The sequence below is a fragment of the Geotrypetes seraphini genome, chromosome 16, assembly GCF_902459505.1.
Source record: "Geotrypetes seraphini chromosome 16, aGeoSer1.1, whole genome shotgun sequence".
Lineage (NCBI taxonomy): Eukaryota > Metazoa > Chordata > Amphibia > Gymnophiona > Dermophiidae > Geotrypetes > Geotrypetes seraphini.
Window position 1 is genome coordinate 50140690 of NC_047099.1, and position 21247 is coordinate 50161936.

Sequence of the window (21247 nt, forward strand, 5' to 3'; positions counted from 1 at the left end):
TACATTCAAACTCTCTGGTGATACTATTCTATCCATTCCACCTTCCTCTACCTTTTCTTTGGAATCTCTTGAAATGTAATATAAATTATCGACCTCAAAGGTCTCCACTTTGTAATGAATAATCAAATAAATAAAGAATACAAAAAAAAAAAAAAAAGATTAAAAAATGAATAAAGGATTAAAAACAAAAAAAAGGAATTAGCGCCAGCAGGTAAAGGGAATAAAGCGATGCTGGCCCTTAGGGTTTTCTATGCCCCCTCCCCCGTCTTCGGTTCTACTCACATGTCCAATCTCAAAGTTCTGGCGCATGAGCAGATAGAGGGAGGCGCTGGCGTGGGTGCGCACGGAGCTCACGCTGCTACTGCAATGCCGCAGGAGTCTCAGGCACAGGTCCGCACACAGCTCCGTGTCCTCCTCGAACAGGATTTCTGGGAACTGGCCAAGGGTGGACAGAGGAAACTGGGTCACGGTCACACAACGCTGGATTATTTATTTATTTCAAAAATCTCTACCCCCGTCTGGTTTACAGATTTAAAAACACATTAAAAGCCAAAGAAACATCAGTGATTAGATCAGGGGTCTCCAAAGTCCCTCCTCGAGGGCCGAATCCAGTCAGGTTTTCGGGATTTCCCCAATGAATAAGTTAAGTTTACAGTAAAATGTGGGGGGTTATAACCCCCCAAACTAGCGCGATTTGTAGTACGTAAACTGGGGGTGCCCCCCAACAAAACCCCCCGTCGGAGCCCCTAAAAACAGTAATTTTCTTTGGCGCGCGCCTCCGTCTTGCGCTCAGTTGTCGGCGCACGCCTTTGTCTTCCGCGTTGTTGTCTATGAACCGTCGGACCCTGTAGAAAGGGTCCACCGCTTCGGCTTGGGTCCTTTTCTGAAATAAACAAGTTGGTTTTCCATCAGTGATCTTCAGCGGAGCGTTCATTGTCCGTTCCCACTTCCTTTTTGTACTGTTTTATACCCGTGGGTTCTCTGTCCTGTTGGACTTTTTGGGGTTGACTTGGACCCGATCGAAAGGCATTTACAAACAGTTGCGTTTTTTTAAGTGGTTTCTTAAATGTACCTCTCTCGGCACATTTCCATATCTGCCCTACAAGCGAGTTCCCCAAGAAAAACTCACTGGGCTGGTCTCTACATATTTTGGACTGGCGTTCGCCTTTAACAGAGCAGAATTTTCAGAGCGCAATGATCTTTTGGGTTGATAAATGAGTCATCTTGCTCTTGAAAAATTCTGGGATTGATGGCAAGTCATCGCTGCCTTATACTGAACTCTAAAAGCCGCCGGCAGCCAGTGTAACTGGCGAAGATAAGGTGTAATATGAGAATAGTTCGGCGTTCCCGTTATCCATCTGGCCGCAGCAATGCCCTGCACCTAATCCGCGTCCCAGCATGCACTATACCCTCACCTCAGGCCCCACTTTCTGGTCCACATGGTGTGCACCTGCCTCAAGACCCGGCACGCCTCGCCCCTCGGTACGTCTCTGCGCCATTCTCAAGCCCCTGCAGGCGTCAGTGCTGTGGGCACCATACCCTCAGGACCCATCTGTGCCGTGCACACACCGCGCGTGCGTTTAAGAAATTTTGTAGACCGAATATCTAGCAGGGTGACGGGACAATCGCACGTCAGACACCAGCGCGTCGATAATCGAGCGCCAATTCGGTGCAAGACACCAGCGCGCCCCGGGAAAACTTAGCTTTAAAGAGCTCCGACGGGGGTGGGTGGGGGGGGGAACACCCCCCACTTTACTGCATAGTGTTCGCGCTGCCGTTGGGGGGGGGTGTGGAGGGTGCAACCCCCCACATTATAGAGAAAACGGAACTTTTCTCGAACAAAAATCGGAAAAAGTTCCGTTTTCTCTATAATGGAGGGTTCCAACCCCCCAAACCCCCCCCCAACAGCAGCGCGAAGACTATGCAGTAAAGTGGGAGTGTTCCACCCCACACACCCCTGTCGGAGCTCTTTAAAACTAAGTTTCCCCGCGGCGCGCTGGTGTCTTGCACCGAATTGGCGCTCGATTATCGGCGCGCTGGTTCCTGACGTGCGATTGTCCCGTCACCATGCTAGATATTCGGTCTACAAAATTTCTTAAACGCACGCGCGGTGTGTGCACGGCACAGATGGGTCCCGAGGGTAAGGTGCCCACAGCACTGACGCCTGCAGGGGCTTGAGAATGGCGCACGGTATGGAGGTGTGTCTGGCGTACGACTGACTGTGAACCATCTAGCATTACATTTATTAACAAAACCAGACCAGAAACTAAATCAAAGTTCAAATATCACGTACCTTGCACACCAGTGCCCGCTGCGTGGTAAAACAGTGCTGCAGGAAGAGGACACTCTGGTTACAGGCCAGGCTGTGTAAGAGGACTCTCAGGACACCTCCCAGCACGCTCTCCTTCGCCTCCGACAGGACCACAGTCTGGAGACACAAAACACGAGCTTTGGAGACCACGTGCAGGCGATAAACTGATCATTCATAGTTCAGGAAAGTTCTCGCAAGTGCAGAGAGAGAGAGAGTACAAGGATCAGTGTAGATCAGGGGTGTCAAAGTCCCTCCTTGAGGGCCGCAATCCAGTCAGGTTTTCAGGATTTCCCCAATGAATATGCATTGAAAGCAGTGCATGCACATAGATCTCATGCATATTCATTGGGGAAATCCTGAAAACCCGACTGGATTGCGGCCCTCAAGGAGGGACTTTGAGACCCCTCGTTTAGAGGATTTTTGGAAACCAGACTCTATTTTCTACTACCTGGAAGAATCCATGCGGTGTTCCTCAAGGATCACCGCTTTCACCTACATTATTTAATGTTTATTTATCATCGTTAGGCTCATCTTTGAGTAAACTGGCATAGGGATGTGTAGTTACGCCAGGGGTCTCGAAGTCCCTCCTTGAAGGCCGCAATCCAGTCGGGTTTTCAGGATTTCCCCAATGAATATGCATTGAAAGCAGTGCATGCGCATAGATCTCTTGCATATTCATTGGGGAAATCCTGAAAACCCGACTGGATTGCGGCCCTCAAGGAGAGACTTTGAGATCCCTGCAAGTAAGGTCTAGTCCAGGGGTCCCCAAAGTCCCTCCTTGAGGGCTGAATCCAGTAGGGTTTTCAGGATTTCCCCAATGAATACGCATTGAAAGCAGTGCATGCACATAGATCTCATGCATAGTCATTGGGGAAATCCTGAAAACCCGCCTGGATTGCGGCCCTCGAGGAGGGACTTTGAGACCCCCGGTGTAGAGCAATGGGCTCCTTGTTCACCAGCAAAGATGGTCATGGGTAGGGAGACAGTGTTTCCGTGCGTACAGACATATATATACGGCACTGATCCCATCGGTACCTGCACAATTATCTCCAGTGTGTCCAGCACTACAAGACAGGCCTCCGCTGCCAAGTTCCCCTCCACCAGGGCCTCCAGCTCTCTATCCACTTTGCTCCTGCAGACAAGACGCAAGAGGGGAGTTAATGCTGTGTTCTGAAGACTGTGATGAGATTGGGAGCGGGGTGAAATTTTTCCTTCCGGGTTAAAAGGGTGGAGAGGAAAGGGAACCGCCTCGCTGTACTTTTCACCCTAAAACCTACTTGTCGACTTTTTCCGAGTTCTGCCTCCAGGGGGTGATGTTTTTCCTCCAGCGAACGTTCTCCTGGGTGCACGGGTTTCTTTCTGTGCAGGAAAAAAGAAAAAAAGAAGATCGGGTGAGAAACCTTCTGCGCACGAGCGAGCTCAGGACCTGAAGAACGCCGGGCTGCCTTCAGGCTTCGATTCCATTTGCTACGCAGAGGTCAAGGCCGGCTCCAGCGCCTCACCTCTGCTACGCCGCACCATCTCCTGCCTGGCGCCACCTGTGCCAAGGATGACCTCCTCCAGCCGCGCCTTCATATCCAGCGACTTCTTAAACGTCAGACTGTTTATCTGCTCGGATGTCTTTTGGCCCTAAAGGCAGTACAGAAGCAGACGTGTTAGGCTGTGGCTTTCAAACCGCTCAGTAAATAAACAGCCCTTTATAGGGTAAAGATAGGAAATCCGGTGTTTAACGATGTACAATGCACACGTTTTTGCAACTTGGACATACACAGGTAGCTTCCAGCAATGCCCTCCCCCAGAATGCCTCCTTTTAAAGAAGTCCCATCAATCTACCCAAGCAAGCTCCTGAAACTCGGACGCATGCTCACCTTATACTCAAAGCAGGACACGCAGAGGTCCATCAAGTCCAGGAGACGGCCGACCTGCAGGGTGGAGAGGTCAGAGAACCACGTCTCCAGCACTTCCTCATCCGCGTTCTTCAGCACCCAGAGCAGACAGAGGAGAAGGATCCGGCTGCACTCCGCGGAGAGGGTGCCAGGCAGGCGGGAGGCCTGGGGGGCAGAGAGCGGGAAAGGTGGGGGGAGGGGGGGAAAGAAGCATGTACACCCACCGAAATGCGTAACATGGGAAAAAATGAAAGAGTCTTCCAGAACCCTAACAGAGCAATTAAATCCGAGGCCATCCCAGCGCCCGCCCTCACCGTGCTAGAACTCCATCCCGTAACCAAAGTGACCTTTCACCCATACACCTAACTCCACCGAGAGTCCTAGCTGCATTATCTTAAGAGATGGGGGGGGGGGGTTCAAGTTTAATTTAATATACCGTAAATATAAAGCAAAAATGGGTTCATAGACAAAACCGCCGAAGACAAAGATGCGCGCCTACAACCGAGCGCAAGATGGAAGTGCGCGCCGAAGAAAAAGAGTGTTTTTAGGGGCTCCGACGGGGGTTTTGTTGGGGAACCCCCCCCCCACTTTACTTAATACAGATCGCGGCGGCGTTGTGGGGGGTTTGGGGGGTTGTAACCGCCCTCATTATACTGGAAACTTAACTGTTTTCCTGCTTTTTAGGGAAAAAGTGAAGTTTTCAGTAAAATGTGGGGGGTTACAACCCCCCCAAGCCCCCCACAACGCCCCCACAACACGGCGCAATCTGTATAAAGTAAAGTGGGGGGGTTCCCCCCACCCCCCCATCGGAGCCCTTTAAAACAATCATTTTCTTCGGCGCGCGCCTTTGTCTGCGCGCGCCTTTGTCCCGGCACGCTTTTGACCTGACACCGCAAAAAATGTTAAAATCTAAGTTGAAGAAATTGCACTGGTTACTTGTGCAATTATGATGTGTTTTACTAAGTCACTTTGGTTTTGTCTAGTATCTTTGATTTTTAATCTGGTTTTATGTAAATTTTATATTGTACACCGCTTAGAAACCTGATGAAGCGTTTAAAAATTTTTTTTAATAAACTTGATTTTCAAAACATTAATGTTGATATTTAAAAGTCATTTACCATGGGATTCCTTGGCATCTATCACAAGTTATGGCCGTTTACCGACCCGCTCAGAACTTTGCGATCTGAGGGCGCAACGCGATTTGGCTTTGACCGATTTCTCAAAAATACATTGAGAACACAAGAACACCTGCCATTTCTATCATGGGGGCAACTGGAGCGTTATCGGATATTCAGAAGCTTAAAAAAAAAAAATCCTTGAAACGACATTACTTTTAGAATTTTTCTTTTTTCAACCATCTTTATTTTCTCTTCTTTATTAATTTCCAGGTACTTTAGTTAGATTATGAGCCTTCGGGACAGTAAGGGAATTTTTTAAGTACCTTCTTACTTCTCATTTATAATCTTAATGTATATTTTCTACAAACCGCTTAGAACCTAACGGATGTAGCGGTATATAAGAAATAAATTACATTACATTACATTTTAGAAGCGTTTCAATAAAGCTGAAATGTCGAATGCTGGTTTTAAGATGAACTGTACGCTGAAGATCTGGTCAAGATGCAATTATTCATCTGTAGCCCAAGACGTTTGTAAAAGTCTTGTCTATTATATTCTGTGCATGTTATTATTGTAATGCCACCTAGATATAGGCGGTTGATACATTTTTAAATTAAATAAGTATAAGCACGAGTCGACACCGTACACAGCTGCCTCTCTACGACTAACTCCATCATTATTATTATTATAAAAATAAGGGAATAAAACAATACAGGATAAACTATTACGTTTAAAGCAGGGGTGTCCAATCTGTGGCCCGAGGGCCGCATGCGGCCCCCTGAAGTATTTTGTGCGGCCCCGGTTGAGGGCGATGCAGTGTTTTCCTCTGCTGCCCCCGGGTGTTTACCGTCTTGCCGGCTCCCTCCTCCGTCTTGCTGCAGCGTTTGCGCATTTGTGAGGCCCCAGAAACATTTTTTTCAGCCACTGCGGCCCAGGGAAGCCAAAAGGTTGGACACCCCTGGTTTAAAGGGAAAAACAATGTGATAAATTACAATAGAAAATGAAGGAAAATAAATAAAGGAAAAAAAAAAACCCTTATGAGCAGAATAACAGGGACGCAGAGAGGATACTCACGGTAGCGGGCAGCTGGAAGGAGCTAGTTTTGTACCCCTGGGGCAGGGGGGAACCTGCTATCGCCATGGCGACTGACTGGCTGATGGTGCTGCTGGCGTTCTCCAGGTCCCCCGTCTCGTCACAGTGGATAGACGAGGTGAGGCGACTTCGCTGAGTGTGAGTTTCTGCAAAGCAAGAATTTTTTTTTTAAAAAAACAAACACGCATCTACGTCGCGCACAGCTGCCCCGCGACGACTAACACCCTCATCATTAGGGAATCACTTCTTCACAGACGGATCGGCGGCCACGTGAAACAGACCCCCCTGGAGAGGAGGTGAAGCCCAAAACAGCAACAGCTGAAGAACCGAGGATGCTCAGCTGCAGTGGAGAAGGAGCGAGGGGGTAAAGCTTGGAAGAGGCTAAGCTGAGGAAGGTAGAGAATCACACGGGGACAATTTTTCCCCCGTCACCGCGAGTTCGTTTCTTGTCTATACCCCATTCCTGCAAGCTCCGCCCTCATCTGCACATGCCTCAAACGCTTTCAAATCCTAAGTAGCAACATTCTAGAGCTCAGATTGTGATGTCATAATGCCTCATTCCACCAATGCCTAAGCTCTGTCCTCAAACACTTTCAAATCCTAAGTAGCAACATTCTAGAGCTCAGATTGTGATGTCATAATGCCTCATTCCACCAATGCCTAAGCTCCGTCCTCAAACACTTTCAAATCCTAAGAAGCAACATTCTAGAGCTCAGATTGTGATGTCATAATGCCTCATTCCACCAATGCCTAAGCTCTGTCCTCAAACACTTTCAAATCCTAAGAAGCAACATTCTAGAGCTCAGATTGTGATGTCATAATGCCTCATTCCACCAATGCCTAAGCTCTGTCCTCAAACACTTTCAAATCCTAAGTAGCAACATTCTAGAGCTCAGATTGTGATGTCATAATGCCTCATTCCACCAATGCCTAAGCTCCGTCCTCAAACACTTTCAAATCCTAAGTAGCAACATTCTAGAGCTCAGACTGTGATGTCATAATGCCTCATTCCACCAATGCCTAAGCTCCGTCCTCAAACACTTTCAAATCCTAAGAAGCAACATTCTAGAGCTCAGACTGTGATGTCATAATGCCTCATTCCACCAATGTCTAAGCTCCGTCCTCAAACACTTTCAAATCCTAAGAAGCAACATTCTAGAGCTCAGACTGTGATGTCATAATGCCTCATTCCACCAATGCCTAAGCTCCGTCCTCAAACACTTTCAAATCCTAAGAAGCAACATTCTAGAGCTCAGCTTGTGATGTCATAATGCCTCATTCCGCCAATGCCTAAGCTCCGTCCTCAAACACTTTCAAATCCTAAGAAGCAACATTCTAGAGCTCAGATTGTGATGTCATAATGCCTCATTCCACCAATGCCTAAGCTCTGTCCTCAAACACTTTCAAATCCTAAGAAGCAACATTCTAGAGCTCAGATTGTGATGTCATAATGCCTCATTCCACCAATGCCTAAGCTCCGTCCTCATCCGCATAAGCCTCAAACCCTTTAAAATCCTAAGTAGCAACATTCTAGAGCTCAGCTTGTGATGTCATAATGCCTCATTCCACCAATGCCTAAGCTCCGTCCTCATCCGCACAAGCCTCAAACACTTTAAAATCATAAGTGTTTGCGGCTTGTGCAATTAAGGCAGAGCTTACAGGAATGGGACAGGGGTAGCGACAAAACCCGCAGGGACAGGGACAAATTTATCCCCGTGTCATTCTCTAGAGCACAGGTGTCAAAGTCGGTCCTCGAGGGCCAGAATCCAGTCGGGTTTTCAGGATTTCCCCAATGAATCTGCATGAGATCTATTTGCATGCACTGCTTTCAATGCATATTCTTTGGGGAAATCCAGAAAACCCGACTGGATTCCGGCCCTCGAGGAGGGACTTTGACACCCCTGCTCTAGAGGAAGGCAACTTTACCCTGCCTTTTATGAAGCTGCGTTAATGGTTTTTATCGCTGGCCATGGCGGTAAAAGCACCGACACTCATAGAATTCCTATGAGCATCGGAACTTTTACCGGTGCGGCCGGCGATAAAAAGAACACTAATACAGCTTCATAAAAGGGGGAGGTTAGACAGGCTTTGAGGTCTTGAGCTGTTCTTATTTTCTGAATGTACATGCGTTCCCATCGATAAAAACTAGAGATACCCAAACCATAAGAAAGCCCAAGTCTCTGGCATCAAACTGTATTTTAAAAACCAACACAACTGTCTAGAAAATCTAATTTCAGCAATTGCCTCAAAGAACCGAAATAGCAAGCATATTAATTAAATATTAATCTACCACGAACTGGTCGCGTCTCGGCAATTTAATGCCCGTCACAGAGAAAAGGAAGTCGCTGAATTACAGCTCAGCATGAAAAAGAAGCAGAAAAGCCAACAGGCCTCATACTGAGATCAGAAAGGTTTGGACAAATTCCTGGAGGAAAAGTCCATAGTCTGTTATTGAGAAAGACATGGTGGAAGCCACTGCTTGCCCTGGATCGGTAGCATGGAATCTCGATACTCTTTGGGGTTCTAGAATCTTTTGTTAACTCTTTGGGTTGCAAACTCTTGCTTAGTCTTTGAGATTCTGCATGGAATCTTGCTACTCTTTGGGGTTCTAGAATCTTTTGTTACTCTTTGGGGTTGCGGAATCTTGCTTACTCTTCGAGATTCTGCATGGAATCTCGATACTCTTTGGGGTTCTAGAATCTTTTGTTAACTCTTTGGGTTGCAAACTCTTGCTTAGTCTTTGAGATTCTGCATGGAATCTTGCTACTCTTTGGGGTTCTAGAATCTTTTGTTATTCTTCAGGGTTCTGGAATCTTGCTTACTCTGAGATTCTGCATGGAATCTCGATACTCTTTGGGGTTCTAGAATCTTTTGTTAACTCTTTGGGCTGCAAACTCTTGCTTAGTCTTTGAGATTCTGCATGGAATCTTGCTACTCTTTGGGGTTCTAGAATCTTTTGTTACTCTTTGGGGTTGCGGAATCTTGCTTACTCTGAGATTCTGCATGGAATCTCGATACTCTTTGGGGTTCTAGAATCTTTTGTTAACTCTTTGGGTTGCAAACTCTTGCTTAGTCTTTGAGATTCTGCATGGAATCTTGATACTCTTTGGGGTTCTAGAATCTTTTGTTATTCTTCAGGGTTCTGGAATCTTGCTTACTCTGAGATTCTGCATGGAATCTCGATACTCTTTGGGGTTCTAGAATCTTTTGTTAACTCTTTGGGTTGCAAACTCTTGCTTAGTCTTTGAGATTCTGCATGGAATCTTGATACTCTTTGGGGTTCTAGAATCTTTTGTTACTCTTTGGGGTTGCGGAATCTTGCTTACTCTGAGATTCTGCATGGAATCTCGATACTCTTTGGGGTTCTAGAATCTTTTGTTAACTCTTTGGGTTGCAAACTCTTGCTTAGTCTTTGAGATTCTGCATGGAATCTTGCTACTCTTTGGGGTTCTAGAATCTTTTGTTACTCTTTGGGGTTCTGGAATCTTGCCTACTCTGAGATTCTGCATGGAATCTCGATACTCTTTGGGGTTCTAGAATCTTTTGTTAACTCTTTGGGGTTGCGGAATCTTGCTTACTCTTCGAGATTCTGCATGGAATCTTGATACTCTTTGGGTTTTGGCCAGGTAGTAGGTCCCTGCATCGACCACCATGAGAACGGGCTACTGGACTTGATGGACCATTGGTCTGACCCAGTAAGGCTATTCTTATGTTCAGAAGCAAACACTCTTTGACGCCAGGAGGATAGGGGGATGTCGCAGTACCTGCGTGGTAAGAGCTCCCACCCCCTTCCCTCTCTTACCTGTGAAGTCGTAGAGCTGAGGCACTGTATCCATGACGATAGCAATGACTGGCAGATACAGCTGGGCCACGTGGCCCTTCACCAAGGGGTCTGCATAGCGCGCGTCCGTATCGTGGCTACACAGCAGATTCTGAAGGGTGCTGATGGCCTTCTTGTGCAGGAAGAACACGCTGCAAGAGGGACGGGGGAGAGAGATCAACTCGCCTGTACCTCCTACCATGGCGCAAACATGGTCTCGGACTTTTAATACTCCCGAGAACCGCAGTACGCTGTCACACTTATTATAAGCCACACTTGCTCTGGACCACTGTTATTCCCACAACACAAAGACAAAAAAATCCACCCCCCCCCACCAAACTCCCCAACCTTGAGATGTCCTGTCAAATTAGACTGTAAGCTCTTCTGGGCAGGGACCTTATGAGATTAGAACATTTATCTCCCTTCATCCGTTTAGAAAATCCCTGAAAACTTATCTTTTCCTACAGTCTTTAGATGATTGTAAAAACTGAATCGTTCACTTTAGTATCGAGGTGGGCCTATTAATTTGGACCCCTCTTTCGTTTCTAATGTTCTTTTTCCTTTTCACTAATTATATAAACCGAATCGAGCCCTTGCATTTGGGGATGATTCCGTATATAAGCCTAAGGACTGGACTGAATGCTAAATGGACAGTGCTTTAGACGTGATAAATAGTAGCAGACTCACCCCTCCCCTTCAGGCTCCAGAATGAGCGCGAGCTCTGTCAGAACCAGACCCGTCAGGAAGTGCTGGTGCCGGAAGGCCACCGACAATTCAAACATGTTACTGATTCGCTGGTCCTGCGGGTGACTGGAGAAAGCGGAGCTCTGCAGGGCAACCAAGAAGGGAAAGCAGAGATGAAGGGACGGCAAGGTGGGGGATGGAGGCGGGGACCAAGCCAGGGGTGAGGGGGGCAGAGGGGGAGGGAAAGGGCAGCTCTTACCTGAGAAGTGGCGGAGGACACGGAAGGGGATGGGGAAGCCGGCGGCGACAAGGCGCTACAGGGTAGGTTCAAGGTCACGTAGTGCTCGTGACTGCAAACTATGCGGATGAGGTCCATCCTCAGGGCAATCAGCGCGTTGGGGTTTTGGACGGTTTGAAGCTTGTTGTTGATCTGGAGGGTGCGAGAAAGGCCGGGAATCAGAAGAATTGATGGCGGCAGGTCCTCGACATCCCCTGTGCTCAAATCTCTCACCCTCCACCCTCACCCCGCCCTCCCCAGCATTACCAAGTTTGGAGATCATTCGCGGCAAGGCCCATACAGTCTTTAACCCTTTCAGGACCATAAGGATCGTAGGCCAATTTTTGTGGTTTTGACGACATTTTTATGGTAAAAAGGGCTTGCAGATGCCAAAAAATTGAATTTTTTTGTGAAATATCATTATTTTTTTTAAAAAAAAACAAACTTCTGGCTTATGGACAGTGTGGCAAGTGAATCTTCTCGTCAATCTGGCAACGACGCTAATGAATGAATGTCGGAACCAGTTTGTTTACATAAAGGCAGTATCCTATGGAATCCGTACATATCAAATTTAGAACTGTAGACTATCCCAATCAAAATTGATAGGATTTTAAAGTCATGGGACAAATAGGTCCCTTGGTCCTGAAAGGGTTAAAATGTTACATGGACTGTTGGTTCCGCTGATGCCTCTTTCGCTAAACACCGTGAGATCTCCGGGGCACAAGAGCAACCCCGTATGAATAAGCTCTCTCTTCCATCAGGGAGAGGAATCAAGTCCACTCGTAAACGTTCACATTCCTTTCCATACTTACTAACGGCGATGTGGAATGGACGGCCTCCCGAAATCAGACGGTGTTCCTCTCTTCAGATCTTTTGCAAAACCTTAACCCTTTCAGGACCAAGGGACATATTTGTCCCATGACTTTAAAATCCTATAAATTTTGATTGGGACAGTCTACAGTTCTAAATTTGATATGTACGGATTCCATAGGATACTGCCTTTATGTAAACAAACTGGTTCCGACATTCATTCATTAGCGTCGTTGCCAGATTGACGAGAAGATTCACTTGCCACACTGTCCATAAGCCAGAAGTTTGATTTTTTTTAAAAAAAATAATGATATTTCACAAAAAAAAATCAATTTTTTGGCATCTGCAAGCCCTTTTTACCATAAAAATGTCGTCAAAACCACAAAAATTGGCCTACGATCCTTATGGTCCTGAAAGGGTTAAAAACCGCCGTCTTTCACGGCTTTTTAGGCTACAGCTCCAACGAATGTTAAGGGATCTTTCTTTGTGATCCAATTACGTAAGCCGAATCGAGCTCTTATTTTTTTTTTTTTTTTTTTTAGGAGATGATTCGGTATATAAAAGACTAAGAATTAAATTAGATCCTCGCCCAATACCTGCATGCTCGGCACAGTTTGGAGCGGGCGTGGGAGGTCGACGCCCTCCAAACACTGAGAATGCTGAAATGACCCCCCTCCTTCTCAGTCAATATAGTAACACAGTAAATGACGGCAGATAAAGACCCGCAACGGTCCGTCCAGTCTGCCCATTAGTTATTCTGATTAAAAATACACGATTAATAAAATAGGGACTCTGGATCATCTGTTGTATTTTTGTCCATTTATATTAATATTTTGGAAATCCATATGGGGACAAATTAATCTAGTTTTAGATTCAAATATTCCATTAACATATGAGGCTATAATGTGTGGAACAATTTTACATGTTAAACCCACTTTAGATAAGTATAAAAGTCGTCTATTTTTAATTCGTACAGGTATAGCCATTCAATTGATTACAAGTAATTGGAAGAATCATGATAGAATAAATTATTCTTTCTGGTGGGTGAATATGTGTACTATATACAAATATGAACGAATTAATGCGGAGTGTAGGGGATTTAGTGGAATATTCAACAAAATTTGGTGCCCATTGACTACATTTGTACAAATATAATACTGTATTTTGTCTTACTTTTTTCTTGGTTTATTTATCTTCACACATCCAGGGAGGGTGGGGGGTTGGGAGGAAATATTGATAATGATATTTTAGGTAACTTGGTTTCATTTTATATTATTTACTTGGTTCTTATGTTATTACTATAGGCAAAATAATGTAATTATTGAATGATAGTTCTGTTATCTATATAGATATTAGTTTTATGACTGAATGCAATAATATACTGTTCTTTTATTTATATAACACTGTTCTTGTTTAAAAACCAATAAAGAATTATAAAAAAAAAAAAATACACGATTAAATTAACTTGTCTCTTCTTTGATATTTCTGTGTTTTATACCCCCTTTCTTAAGTTTTTTCATACATATATTATTCTTTCCATCCATTTTGTGTATCAACACTGGTGTTCATTTATCTCATAATACTGTAAATAGTTTTATTCTTTTTTATATGTTCGCTTATTCATTGATATTTTATATTTTGGCTCATATTTTTAACATATTCTCAGTTGTTTTGTGACACATACTCTCTATCTTATTGAATCCATAGGTTATTTATTATATTTTCATTGTATATTTTTTATTGGTTGATAATCAATAGTTTCAATGAAATTTCCTGTAAGCATGATTAGTTATATCTTTTTAGCGTATTATTAATGTAGAGTTATTATATATTTGGTCAATTTATATTTTGTATAAAGCCTTTTATGGTTTTTATAATCTGTGCTGATATGGATAGGTCTTTATTTTTAACCATGCTGATCTTTATACGTGTTCGTTGTTTGGTATTCTTTGCTGTTCTTTTACAATATACTTTACACATAATATTTTCTATATAATATCATTCATATTTTTAACATTTGTTGTTTTTGTTTTTACACATGATTAGGCATTATTTAATAATTATTATTTATGTATATAATTTATAGACTCCTGATGCAGGCCGGGTGGCCGAAACATGATCATGTCGAGTCATTTGGATGAATAAAGACATTTGGATTTATCAGATGAGTTGAAAGACACTTTGTGTGCACCATTCTGATTGGACATTTCCACTTTTGCTCTTGCCTGTTTGATTTTTGTGGATTTGTTTCCCCTGTTTTAGTGTGAGTGACCCTCCTCACACAAACACCCGGTGTAGTCCCCCCCATTCAAAGGCTCCTAATTGTGTCCGGATGCGAAGCTCCAGCCTCTGACCTGCTTATAGTAGATTCGGATAAGAACAAATACGAAGCCTCGGTCCATTAGAGACAGCAGGTCATTGAGAAAAAAGGCCAAGCTGGTGTTCAGACGCTCCGTCAGCTCCATGTCCTGCGGAGACAAGTTCAATTTTATTTGATGAATCGCCTATAACACTTTCTAAGCGATGTACAGTTTAAAATATCATATAAGATAACAAACGCTATTAAAAAACAGAAATTATTAACAATTTGTTAAAAAAACAAAAAAAAAATTTATAACATACAGTGTTAGAACTTTAGGGGTTACATTAGGGAAAAAGGGGCACAGTTACAATTTTCTCAATCTAAGATGGAAGAAACATAAAAGGTAAAAAAACACATAGGTGAGGGGCAAAGAATATATTTAGAAGATTAAAAGTTTGAACATGAAAAAAATTATTTTTTAAACAGAGTTTTAAATCATTAAATAATAAAAGCATCTTTAAATAAAAAGGTTTTTAAAGATTTTTTAACCCTTTCAGGACCAAGGGACATATTTGTCCCATAACTTTAAAATCCTATCAATTTTGATTGGAATAGTCTACAGTTCTAAATTTGATATGTACGGATTCCATATGATACTGCCTTTATGTAAACAAACTGGTTCCGACATTCATTCATTAGCGTCGTTGCCAGATTGACGAGAAGATTCACTTGCCACACTGTCCATAAGCCAGAAGTGTGATTTTTTAAATAAAAATAATGATATTTCACAAAAAAAAATCAATTTTTTGGCATCTGCAAGCCCTTTTTACCATAAAAATGTCGTCAAAACCACAAAAATTGGCCTACGATCCTTATGGTCCTGAAAGGGTTAAAGGAATTAAGGTCTTTTTCTTTTCTTATATAGAGGGGCAGGGCATTCCAAGTTTGAGGTGCTAAAACGGAAAACATTTCGTTTCTTCTTGTGCCTACTATTTTTAGAGAAGGGACTGATAATAGATCTTGAGATGAGGACCGAAGGGATCGAGAAGACTGATAAGGAATAATCATTTTGGATATAAATTGTGGTTCATTAGATGCCATAGTCTTAAAGATTAGTAGTGCTATTTTAAAAGTGATTCGGTGGTTAATGGGCAGCCAATGGGATTTGATCAGTAATGGGGTTACATGGTCATATTTTTTTGCTTTGTGGATTAATTTTATTGCGGTGTTTTGGATAATTTGAAGCCTCTTTTTTTCTTTTTGTGGTATATTGAAGAGTAGAGAGTTGCAATAATCTAGTTTTGATATTATCATAGAATGAGTAAGTATATTAATGGATTTGGGCTCTAAAAAAGAGGAAATAGAACGTATAAGACGGAGTTTGTAAAAACAGGATTTAACAATTTGATTGATGTGATCATGAAAATTTAAGTTAGAATCAATAATTACACCTAAGATTTTTAATGAAGACACATCTAATATACCGGACTCAGAGGAGCTCATGAGTGGGGAACAGGCTGAAAAATTGGATCACATAGAGGTAAGTAAGGAGGATGTCCTCAAACAGATAGACAGGCTAAAATGCGGCAAATCGCCGGGCCCGGACGGGATCCACCCAAGGGTTCTGAAGGAACTAAGACAAGAAATAGCAGGCACAATCCAGCATGTTTGCAACCTATCCTTGAAAACTGGTGAGGTACCAGAGGACTGGAAATTGGCGAATGTCACACCTATCTTCAAGAAGGGATCGAGGGGTGACCCCGGGAACTACAGGCCGGTGAGCCTGACTTCAATTATAGGGAAGATGGTGGAAGCTATGATCAAGGACGGCATTTGCGAGCACATCGAGAAAAATGACCTATTGAGAACAAGCCAGCACGGATTCTGTAAGGGAAGGTCGTGCCTTACGAACCTTCTGTACTTCTTTGAGGGAATAAGCAGTCGGGTGGACAATGGGGAACCCATAGACATCATTTACCTCGATTTTCAAAAGGCTTTCGACAAGGTGCCACATGAAAGGCTGCTTAAGAAGCTGTGGAACCACGGGGTGGGAGGGGATGTGCACAGATGGATCAAGCACTGGTTGTCGGGCAGACTGCAGAGGGTCGGAGTAAAAGGTCAATATTCTGACTGGCGGGGAGTCACGAGTGGTGTACCACAGGGGTCGGTGCTGGGGCCATTACTCTTTAACATATTTATCAATGACCTGGAAAAGGAGGCAAAGTGCGAGGTTATAAAATTTGCAGACGATACCAAACTGTGCGGCAGAGTTAGGACCAGGGAGGAGTGTGAGGACTTACAAAGAGACCTGGACAAGCTGGAAGACTGGGCAAACAAATGGCAAATGCGCTTTAACGTGGACAAATGCAAGGTCATGCATATAGGGAAAAAGAACCCGTTGTTCAACTACAAATTGGGGGGGGTATTGTTGGGAGACAGCAGACTTGAGAGAGACTTGGGTGTGCTGGTGGATGCATCACTGAAGCCATCTGCACAGTGCGCAGCAGCCTCGAAAAAAGCCAACAGGATGCTTGGCATCATAAAGAAGGGCATAACAACCAGAACAAGGGAAGTCATCATGCCATTGTATCGGGCGATGGTGCGTCCGCATCTGGAATACTGCGTTCAGTATTGGTCGCCGCACCTCAAGAAGGACATGGCGGTACTTGAGAGAGTCCAAAGGAGAGCAACGAAAATGGTAAAAGGGCTGGAACACTGCCCATACGCCGAGAGGTTGGATAGGCTGGGGCTCTTCTCTCTGGAAAAGAGGAGGCTCAGGGGAGATATGATAGAGACCTTCAAGATCATGAGGGGCATAGAGAGGGTGGATAGGGACAGATTCTTCAGACTGAAGGGGACAACAGGTACGAGGGGGCATTCGGAGAAACTGAAGGGAGATAGGTTCAGAACAAACGCAAGGAAGTTTTTTTTCACCCAAAGGGTCGTGGACACTTGGAATGCGCTACCGGAGGAAGTGATCAGGCAGAATACGGTACAGGGATTCAAACAGGGATTGGACGGATTCCTGAAGGATAAAGGGATCGTGGGATACTGAGGGAGGAGCTGGGATGTAACACAAGTATAGAAAACTAACCAGGTAATGAGTATAGAAACCAAACCAGGTCGTGCATGTGCAAGACCGGAGGGTTAGGACCTCGATAGGAAGACAGGACTTAAATGAGAAACCAAGGTGGCAAGGGAGCCCCTTCTGGTGATACAGACAGGTCGTGACCTGTTTGGGCCGCCGCGAGAGCGGACTGCTGGGCGGGATGGACCTGTGGTCTGACCTGGCAGAGGCACTGCTTATGTTCTTATGTTATGTTCTTAATGATGATACTGATGCAATTGGAGAATTATCAAGTAAAAATGGGGATATTGGAACAATGTCTTTTCTCCAAGTTTACAGATCATACAAAATACAGTTATCAGACTTATCTCAAAAGCTAATAAATTTGATCATATAACTCCTCTTCTTAAGGAAGCCCATTGGCTCCCAGTGGCCCACAGAATAATTTACAAACTTTGCTTACTCACATTTAAATCCCTTCTATTTAAAACTCCGGCTTTTATTCATAAATTATTAATCCCTTATTCTTCTAATAGAACTTTAAGATCAGATGAACAGCACTTATTAACAATTCCCTCGCTAAAAATAATCAATACGCGTCGGCAGTATATCTTCTCAGTCACAGCTCCCCAAACCTGGAATTCTCTCCCCAATTATCTACGTGAAGAACTCAACTTAGAAAAATTTAAAAGTAAACTAAAAACTTTCTTATTTAACGACGCCTTTGTTATTTAATACTATTTGGTCTCATTTAATATATTTTTTACAAGTCTTGGAACCAATTCTATTCTCTTTTCTATAACATTTTTTCAATTATCCCCTCTCTTATCCCATCCATATGTGTTTTCCTTTATATGTTTCCCATTCTGCTCAAATATATTGTAATTTTTCCCCCTACTTATCCTAATGTTTCCAGTTTATCTCGTAACTGTCCATGTCTCGTTTGTTTTTAATTATTTTTAAAACTTCTTTTATATTGTAATTTTAATCATGTGTAAATCGCTTTGAAACCGATAAAGCGATCAATCAAATATATATTAAACTTGAAACTTGAAGTAAAGGCAAAACACTAGGTCAGCGGAATGAAGGCAGAAAAAAAACACCTGCACGGCCCGTCCGGTCTGCCCAATAAGATGGCCAGAGCCGTGCCGGTCACTCTGTACGGGCACCAATCAGCCATGCTTAAATTTCTTCGGCTCAAAGACGGTTTTTATGGCGGTGCTTTGGATTAGGAGGCGTTAAGGAAGTTTCACCTGCACCCCTTTTCAAGGAACGGTGCATTTGTACATAAGCAAATGGGGAGAGAAACAGGAAGATTAATAATAATAATAACTTTTGTTTTTGTATACCACAATACCACAAACAGTTCAGAGCGGTTCGCAATGCAAGAGACTGTACATATACAGCGAAGATACAGAGAATTAATTGTCAAGTATAATGGTAATCAGTTTCAATTACAGGAGAGTACCGAGAGGGGAAGGAGAAGCCGGAGGAAAGGAAGTACATTGGATTGAGGGGGGAGGAAAGGGAAAGACCGGGGGAGGAAGAGAGGTGGTTAAAGTTTGGTCCGTTTGGCCGGGAGGGAAGGGATTAGATCAAAGAGGTAAGATTTGAGAGATTTCCTGAAGGATCTCTCAAATCTCACCTCTTTGATAAATTTCTCTAACCCCTTCCCTCCCGGCCAAACAGACCAAACTTTAACCACCTCTCTTCCTCCCCCGGTCTTTCCCTTTCCTCCCCCCTCAATCCAATGTACTTTCTTTCCTCCGGATTGCAGAGAGATATGATATTTCACGTGGATGGATGGAGATATGGTGGACAGAACTGCACAGGTCAGTGATTGAAGACCCCCAAAGTCCTCTCCCTGACTCACCTTCTGATAGCGCAAGGTTATATCCGTGCTAATGGTAGAGACCAACGCGACAATGTCGTCCAAAAACCTGTCTGGGAAGCGCGTTTTCCGGGATGTATCCAGCTTGTCCAAGAGATAGAGGTGATGAGACATGCTCTTGGTCTAGGCAAGGAAAAAACCCCCAAAATCTACATAATTCATTCAGGAGGCATTGGGGGGGGTGAGGGGGACGGGAGAAGAGAAGGCTTTTGAGAGAGAGTAAACAGTGAAACGGAGCCGAAGGGTTGGCAGAATGCAAAACAAAAACGAAGAGTTTGGACCTACCATGAGCTGAAGGAAGAACCAGGCCTGGTGCAGGGCTGCCTCACGGACCGAGCTGGTGCTGACCATCCACTGTAAGGCCAGTTCCTCATGGAGCAACTGCAGGCAGAGCAAGGGAACAGCGTGAACCCAACCCCAGAACGATTTCGGCATCCCCAGAGGTAAATGCGTCCCCCCCCCCTCCCTTGGGTACTTTTCATAGGCCTGACGTGAGCAGACAGGACCCTTCCCACCTCCCCACCACATTTGCCTCAGTGTTGCCGAGGCATGACATTAACCGAGGATTAAGTTCATCGTTTTTTAGCACCTTTCCAGACCAGTACGACCTCACCATGACCAGGAAAGCTCTAGCGGTCTGGAAAGGCCAAAAGAAAGAAAATTAGCAGGTAAGAACCTAATTTCTCATTTCTGTCAAAGTCAGAGAAAGTTTTCCTTATTTCTCCCTTTCCCCAGCAGGGCTGAGGACATCCACACCCACAGATCCTGGTCCCAAGCCCACCTTTATCACGAATCTGTGCAAAACTTAGTGCCGACAGCCCTCCTCCTCTTCCCACTCCTCCCCTCGCTATGCCTCCCTTCCCTCCGTATCTCTAGCTGTTCACCACTGCGAGCAAAACTTTTAGTGCGCTCCTGGTGACCGCGTCATCGCTCCCGCACCTAGGAAGTGACGTCGGCGGGAGAGATGATGAGGGTCGCAACCAGCACGTTGGCATTCTTGTTGCTCGCGGCAGTGAACAACTAGGAGTATGAGGGAAGGGAAGGGGGTTCCTGTGTGGGGGAGATCGGAGACTAGGGCGGGGGAGGAGCACCACTGCCGAGCGCTATCCCTCTACCATAATCTCATCAACCCTGAGATGTCCTGTTTGTCCAAATTCAATTGTAAGCTCTTCTGAGCAGGGACTGTCTATTATATGTTAAACATAAAGCCTTTCAGCACTAGAGAAATGATAAATAGTAGTAGTAGTGATAAGGACTCAGACATGGGCAACTCCGGTCCTCAAAGGCCGGAATCCAATCGGGTTTTCAGGATTTCCCCAATGAATATGCCTGAGATCTATTTGCGTGCACTGCTTTCAATGCATATTCACTGGGGAAATCCTGACAACCCGACTGGATTCCGGCCCTCGAGGATCGGAGTTGCCCCTGTCTGGTCAGTGAGCCTAGAACTGTGATGCTTCCGAATCCCGGGTCCCCCAGTCCCACCACTGCTACTATCTCGCTGTGTGTGGCCTAGTGCCGAATGCCACTGACAAATCATTTAATATATTCATTTTAAAAACACAATAAAAAGAATCTACTGGGAGGAGAGGGCTACGAGAAGGCAAAGCTCTACCCCCTCAATCCTACTACCTTTTTGGCCGTCAGCCTCTGCTGCCCCGGCGGGGTGAAAGAGGTGCCCTCGACATAGGCAGATGAACGTTTAGGGCTTCGCTCGCCGGCCTGTGAAACAAGGAGGGGGAGGTGGGAGGAATAGGAGGAGGTGACGGAGAAGACAGGGGTTAATGTGAACAGAAAATGAGATAGAAATGGACAGACCCTGAGGGTTGGTTCGATGGCAAGGGGGGGGGGGGGCGTTGTCTCCCTGGCCCCCTTTGAAAGCACCATTTGACGATCTCAACGTTCACTCAAAGGTGTCTGGCATGCAATACCCAGGCCTGGCCACCAGGAGCCACTGCAGGACAAGAGAAACCCTAGGCATGGCCGACA

At 44.7% G+C, this 21247-nt stretch overlaps 1 protein-coding gene across 8 annotated transcripts in view; it reads right to left on the reverse strand.

Moving 5' to 3' along the window:
- DOCK6 (dedicator of cytokinesis 6) overlaps positions 1-21247 on the reverse strand; it is a 102034-nt gene that overhangs the window by 25266 nt on the left and 55521 nt on the right. For 5 of the 8 annotated variants that reach the window (XM_033923553.1, XM_033923554.1, XM_033923556.1 and 2 more), the window contains 14 exons: positions 20891-20980; positions 19544-19639; positions 19241-19381; positions 14353-14466; positions 11171-11341; positions 10915-11054; positions 10210-10379; positions 6390-6553; positions 4180-4362; positions 3814-3940; positions 3589-3670; positions 3347-3443; positions 2294-2428; positions 283-435 (listed from right to left, as the gene is read on the reverse strand). In XM_033923553.1, the coding sequence (XP_033779444.1) occupies positions 283-435; positions 2294-2428; positions 3347-3443; positions 3589-3670; positions 3814-3940; positions 4180-4362; positions 6390-6553; positions 10210-10379; positions 10915-11054; positions 11171-11341; positions 14353-14466; positions 19241-19381; positions 19544-19639; positions 20891-20980 (1863 nt within the window). The remainder of the gene's footprint in view (positions 1-282; positions 436-2293; positions 2429-3346; positions 3444-3588; positions 3671-3813; positions 3941-4179; positions 4363-6389; positions 6554-10209; positions 10380-10914; positions 11055-11170; positions 11342-14352; positions 14467-19240; positions 19382-19543; positions 19640-20890; positions 20981-21247) is intronic. The other 3 variants (XM_033923557.1, XM_033923555.1, XM_033923559.1) reach the window with 2 other exon arrangements.